The sequence below is a fragment of the Rhinatrema bivittatum genome, chromosome 1, assembly GCF_901001135.1.
Source record: "Rhinatrema bivittatum chromosome 1, aRhiBiv1.1, whole genome shotgun sequence".
NCBI lineage: Eukaryota > Metazoa > Chordata > Amphibia > Gymnophiona > Rhinatrematidae > Rhinatrema > Rhinatrema bivittatum.
Window position 1 is genome coordinate 69,988,310 of NC_042615.1, and position 7,035 is coordinate 69,995,344.

Consider the following 7,035-nt stretch of genomic DNA (forward strand, 5'->3'; position numbering starts at 1 on the left):
GTTTTGCGCTTGGAAGATTTCAAAGTTATTTGAAAGCTTATTTTGCACAAAGTATGAATGTGAAAAAGGGTGGTATGAATGAGTGTTGATTTTAATAGAATGTTGAGGTATGTAAAATCTGAGTTATTTTATGTGAGTATTTGTAATTTTTGCTGACACTTGTATGTTCTTTCACAAGGATTTAATAAGAGGTAATTGTTAAACGAGTAATGTGCTTTTACCCCGTTCCGATAGGAGCGTTAGTTGTTATTTAGTGTGTGTGTGTGTGTGTGTGTGTGTGTATATATGTATGTATATATATGACATTATGGCCTATTTAGAATTGTGATCTAACTTCATTTGGCTCAACGCTCTATTTCAGGAGAAACTAGCTGTTTTATTGAATTCAGAATCTCTTCATAATCACTTTTTCTTTTTTTTTTTTTTTTACTATACAGGGACTGAGAAATTATGTGATTCTGTGCTTGGCGTTCTGCATCATTTTGACTGGGTCTCTCTGCACAGCTTTTTCTAAACTATGAAGGCTTTAGAAAGACTGGCCTATGGTGCTCTAAGAAACAATTCTTTTATGGAGTTTGCATATCAGAGTTTCCGGGTCAATGAATCTCTTCATTTTAAGAAGAAACATGGGACATAGGCTTCCATGGAATGCAAAGAATGAACCGTATATCTCTAGAATATGGATTAGTATAGATTAACAAATATTTGCTGTTACAGTATCTTGCTGTATTCACTGTTATCATACTACACTAATTACTGCTGAGAGTGAATATTCTGCATTACAATATGTTTCCGGGCATTAATATTATATGATAAAGCAAGATGTTATGAGGAATTTTTGCTTCTCACAATCAAACACACTATGTACTTGTTCTGCTAATAATATTCTACATCTTACACCACTTTCTCAGACTGCAACACTAACTAAATTTACTTTTTATGTAAAGTTATACTGGGGAGGAGGGAAGAACTATTGAATGTGACGCTGGTAGCATCTCAGAGGAATTTCTTGAAATAGTCTTTATTTCATCCTTCATTGACAAGACATTGCCGATTTTTGTATCGTGTAAAGGTGGGCATTTTTATGTTTTACAAATTATATTTTGCTATGGCTATAACTATTCCACGGGTGGCATCATAAGGCCTTTTTCTTGCTTCTGAACAGAGTCCCATCACAAACCGTAGCACTGACTGAAGTGAGAAGGACCAGAATTTTCTGATTCTGTCTTGGTACATAAAGTATATCTGTAAATTTATATGCACTCTAAAGCATCTGCATAGACAATATATAAAATCATCCAGATAATGCAAGAATTTTGGTTTTTATTGTATGTTTGTTTTGAGCATCCAAAATAATATAATATAAACTTATTTGTCTCTTGTGTGAATATCAAAGGTAAAAAGAACATTTAGATTTGAATGCAAATTAAGCCCAGGTAGAGGGCACTACTTTTTATCTCATAAATGGGGAAAAATGCAATCATGCCAAAATGTGAAAGATCTCTCAAGCATGCAGTTAGGTTCTGAGGGCATTAACGTATTATATGTTAGAAGGAGGAGCAGTCTGGAGGTGGCTAGAGACTGGAGCATATTAAGGAAGTATTCTTTCAGAAAAGGTAGTGGAGGCATGGGAACAGCCTTCCAGGGGAAGCAGGACAGGTGGTAAAAACAAAAAAAAAAACCCACTGAAATTCATAACGTAACGGGGCAGACAGAAAGGATCCTTAGCAGTGAAAGTAAAGCTGGATATCATTCAGGATCTGTGGTACTGCATATAGCAGCTTAAAGACTGGATTACCATGGAAGAATCCTAGCCTCTGATGCAACATGAAATGTTTTATCTATGCAATGCACTGTGCCTTTAAGGATTCAGAAGTCAGATGCTTCTGGAAAACTTAAAGAAAAACAAAAATCCTGAAAATATCAAAAAAAGTGTGGAAGATGAAATAAAGGAGCTGTTTATTTTTCTCACAAATAGCTTTCAGGCACAACCATTGTAGGGCTAAATGGCACGCCCAGTTGGTTTAGGGGATACCCTCACCCCTGATGTCACAGCCAAGCAAGGGCCTCCCTCTGACATGGCTGTGTGGGAGAGAAAGATCTCACCTGAGCTTACCTAACTCTCATTACAACAGAGAAGCGCCAGTGCCGAGACTGAGGGAGAGAGAAGAGATGTGCTGGCACCCTCTGCAGCCACCCATCTCACCCACCCCCTCTGACCACTCTCAGGACCTATTTACTAAAGAATTTCTCCCATTGTGTGTGTATGGGGTTAGGAACACATTGGAAGCATGTCACAGTGGGCAATAAACTTTGTTAATGGTCCAATGCTGGCAAAGAGTCGATGCATGCTTCCTTAAGTGACAGTACTGTAATGTTAAAGACAGATTGGAGAAGAAGAATGCAGTAAACGCTGACTTTTTTGTGTTCTGTTATTTGTTGTTTGGCCCCTAGCTTTTTCATGAAATCTTTTGCAGTGGACTTTGTATGTGTGGACAAGTACAGAGACTGGTTCAGTGGAGGCTTGCACCATCCACCTTTTCCCAAAGGAGAAAAGAGTTAGTTCCATTAGGGCCAGAGATGGCAGACTTAAGGGTCTCATTGTGCTGGTCATGGGTATATGACCAGCACAATGATCAGTCCCAGCACTACCCCATGCTTATGGTGATTGTCAGCTCCCAGACAGGACAATCAGTCCCTGGATTCCAGACACAGCCTCAATGCAGGCTTCCCAGAGTCACTCCTCCAGCTTCTTAGGCCTGCTCCAGCACTGGAGCAACTCTTCCAGAGAGAGCCACAGGAACTAAGGGGTTTTGATCACCTGCAGGAGAATGTGGCCTGACATTCTGATGATCTTTGTTCTGCAAAGGGTGGGGAAGCACTAACTTTCTGCATTCCCAAGGGGACATGAGATGGCCTTATGATGGGCCACCTGTGCCAGAAAGTGAGGCGGGGGACCATGGCTCCTGCATCAGTCTGGTGCTAGCTTTGGAGGTGGGGACTGGCGAGGTCTGGCAGAAGCTGCTTGTTGGGCTGGAGATGCTGAGAAAAATGGTGGCTCATGCTTGTCTTACTCTACTGGGCTGTCCTGAGAAAAGACAATTTGTGGGTAATGTGAGCAGGTAAAGTGAAAAGCTTAGAAAGCTGGAGGTGAAAACGGGCTATGCATTAGGGATCAATTGTGGCTGGCTATTGGGGAGAGTTTGTGGTGATGGGATGTGACTGTGCTGTGAGGATAATTTGGACAGGAGAACCTAATACAGTGATTCTCAACAGGTGTGTTGCAAAGCCAACAGCCTCTGATCTTTCCTCATCAGTCTGGGCAGGAGTTGTCTGACTTCTTTTACTGGGTATGATAGGAAGCTGCTCTTGCTTCTTTCTTTTCCTGGCCAGTGGGAGATTGTTCCCTCCTCCTTCACACAGATCAGAGCATGATATCACCAACTCCTTTTCATATGGGCCTGGCAGGACACCAACTTAATCTTCCTCTGCCTGGCCTTGCAGTGAGGCTGCTGATGTTCTCTTCACCCCATGGGCCTGGATATGAAAGCAGGAACATATTTATTTATTTATTTAACAGTTTTATATACTGAAGTTCTAGTAACAAAGTTACTAATCAATTCGGTTTACATTATAACAATAAAATTGACAGTATATAGAATAATGTCTTACAAAGAACAGGGAAGATTGAACTTGGAAATAAATAAAATAACTTAAATGAGAGCAATAAATAACTTCAACGGAGCAAGGAGAGTACAATTTAAATACAATATAAAATAGAATATATTTTCGAAATTGACTGTGTCGGGCCTGAGGTCGATTGTTGAAAAGTTCAGAATAGTTAATGGGATTAGGAGAATGCTTGATTAAACAACCATGTCTTGAGTCTTTTTTTAAAGGTGGGTGTCGATTGTTCCAATCTCAGGTCAGGAGGGAGAAAGGTGTGTGCTCTGTAGATCCGCTTCTGCCATCTCCTCATCTTCCTCTCCTCAGTGCTTCGTGCCCTCTGCTGCTCATAAAGATGGAGGGAGACACTGGACTGAAATCTTTTATGCTGGCTGAGAGCCAAGAGGAGGAGGAAATGTACCGGGCAGGAAGGTGTGGGAAGATAGGAGGTTAAGAGTGCTGGATGGGAAGGGCTGGGGGAAAGGTTGGGGTTGCTGGGTAGGGAAGAGATGAAGGAAGGAAGAGTTGGGGGCTGCTGGGCAGGGAAGAGAGATGGAAGTGGAGAGAGATAGAGGTACAGGCTTCTGGGCTGGGGGAGAGAGAAATGAGAAGTGGGGGATGCTGAGCAGAAAGGGATAGGAAAGAGGTGGTCAGAGGTATTCTGGGTAGGGAAGAGGAGATGGAAGGCCAGAAAGAGTTGAACAGGGAAGAAAGCACGGAGAAGAGGATGTGGGGTGGGGGTGTCGCATGTTGGACAGGAATATGAGCATGTGAAGGGAATGATTGAGTAGTTGGGATAAGTGAGGGGTGATGGCATGGGAGGGAGTGACAGTACAAGGGCCATACTATGTCAGTTTTGGGAATTTGCATTTCTTCTGTCTTTGAACTTTGCTTAGTGTATGAGGAAATATATTTTTGTTTCTAGTCTCCAGTTTTGCACTGCATGCAGAAGGTGGTCTTTGGGTTTACATTCTAGGTTTTGTTTCCACATTTGTAATTTGTGGTCTGTGTATGCGACTGAGATGAGGTACTTTACTAGAGGTTTGTATTATTGGCTTTATTTGTTGTATTTTCTCAATGTTATATTGCACTGGTGGTGAACTGCTGCCTTTCCATGGGAAGAGTATTGCTGTTTCATTTCTTTGAGTTAGTGCTGCTTCAGTATGACAGGTTTGCCAAACAGGTACAGAGTGGGTTTTGTTTGTATTATTTTACAATGCACCTGGTAGTAGAGGGAGTTTGTGATGCTGTTAGTTGAGATGGCATCAGAATATCTTTTAGTATAGTGAATTGTACAGGGAAATGTCTTAGTTCTGCTCCACACCCATTGTTAGGAAGTGGGGGACTCCTGTAGATGCAGAGCATATGCTTATATTTAGTCCCATGATGGTCATGTGCCCAGTGTGTCATGCAAGTGAGCATCATCTCACATGTGTGTCCTGACAAAAAAAGGTTGAGAAGCACTGGTCTAAAATGCAGGCTGGCAATTATAGCATAGGAATGGCATAGTGGGGGAGCAATGTTAGGAATGGGTGCCTGAAATTCCTTTGTTTGTAGTGATGATTAGGCTGGTGGGAAATGTGAGCAAGTAGCAATGGAGAAAAAATGTAACCAAGAAGAAAGTGATAGTACCCAAGTAAATGAGAAGAGAAAGCTATGAGCTGGACAGTGGCTGATTAATGGGTATCCTCTCATTGAGGCTGTAAAAGACCCCAGCTTTCGGTGTTGCCACGATAGCCTTTAAGGGAAGACAATGGTTAGGCTGTGAGTTACCAATGTATGGCTGCTGAGGAAGTGCAAGCTGCAGCCCTGGGCATAGATAGAACACCTAGTTGGACATTAATAGCTATGTGCCGCTGCCTTCATGTTAGTTGACAAGGATGAAACCTGGCACATGTTAAAGCATTCTTACCTCTGGCCAGACACGTAGCCACTCCAGCCATTCCTTCGCTGTGCACCTAAGCTCTCAGCCCTTCTTCCTGTGGTTCTCAATCTATAAAGAAAGGCAGATAGGAAGACTGGAATTAGAGAAGAGATGCAGCATGAAACCCAAACATTTGTGCACTATTTCTTGGCTGCCACCTTACCCATCTTGGTGTGGCACTTTCCTGGCCTTATAGGCATCTATGGATGTTGTGTTTCCCAACTCAGCTTTTGGAAAGAGACTTTGTATTATTGAGGTAAACTGTTGCCATAGGAACCTCTTGCATTCATCCCCTACCTATGCATATGGCCTTAGTGTGATAGGAGATGATTGCATTAAATCTTCTCCTTGTCCCTGTTATGCTGTCAATACTCTGCATCTGGCCTAGCTAGGCAGCAGCATGGTATAAAGCTCCTTAATCCTGTTGACCTTGCCCCCCTCCCTTTTGTGCACTACAGCATGTGGAGTTGTAGTGCAGAAAAGCCTTTCCATTGCCCACTTAGGTGGCTGTTGCTGCAAATCTTTCTCATTTTCTGCATCTAATTCCCTTTAGGCACTTACCCACAGTGGTATGCTGCTTGCCGATTGTAAGTCCTTCAGCGTGCCTTTCAGGCTGCCCTCATGGTATGAAGAATCCTGTGGACTCCACAGGTGGGAAAGAGATCATCCTTAGGCTGGATGACATGGAGGTCGTCTCCTTTTATCCCCTCCCATGAAGTATGTATAACATTAAGGCCTGTCCACCTGCGTTGATCCAATTCAAGCATTTCTATATAGAGCTCAATCAGCTATAGAAGGAATGGGCCCCAGATCTTAACATTAGATTGAAAGTTGCAGCTTCAGCCAGCTCTTGTGTGCAGGCAAGGGTGTGAGTCTTTCATAATGTTTTGGATAAAGTTGCACCCTCAAAACATTTTGCCTCTCGACGATGTCATTTGGCACCCTGTTTTAAGAAAGAGCTTACAAATGAAAAGAGTTTGTTATGATGAGCTGAATGCCAGTGGCGGAAGGTTAGCTCTGCTAGTGATCCTGTGGCTTACAGTTTATACTCATCTCAATATAGACATCTACAAAATGACTGGAAATGTTTTTCTCTGTTAGGATACTAGCTTCAGGCAATTTTTCCAGGTACCTATTTTTAAATGGACAATTTTCTCAATGGAAGGGAGTGGGCAGTGGAGTGCCTCAGGGATCTGTATTGGGACCCTTACTTTTCAATATATTTATAAATGATCTGGAAAGAAATAACGACGAGTGAGATAATCAAATTTGCAGATGACACAAAATTGTTCAGAGTAGTTAACTCACAAGCAGATTGTGATAAATTGCAGGAAGACCTTGTGAGACTGGAAAATTGGGCATCCAAATGGCAGTTGAAATTTAATGTGGATAAGTGCAAGGTGATGCATATAGGGAAAAATAACCCATGCTATAATTACACAATG

The 7,035-nt window shown here is 42.1% G+C and overlaps 1 protein-coding gene across 1 annotated transcript in view; it reads left to right on the top strand.

Annotated features, from left to right (window-relative positions):
- The window catches only part of TMEM144 (transmembrane protein 144), a 72,603-nt gene extending 70,943 nt beyond the window's left edge, over positions 1-1,660 (top strand). Inside the window, exon 12 of the mRNA XM_029616191.1 lies at positions 438-1,660. Within this exon, the coding sequence (XP_029472051.1) occupies positions 438-521 (84 nt within the window). The 3' untranslated portion in view covers positions 522-1,660. The remainder of the gene's footprint in view (positions 1-437) is intronic.
- The last annotated feature ends 5,375 nt before the right edge of the window (positions 1,661-7,035 follow it).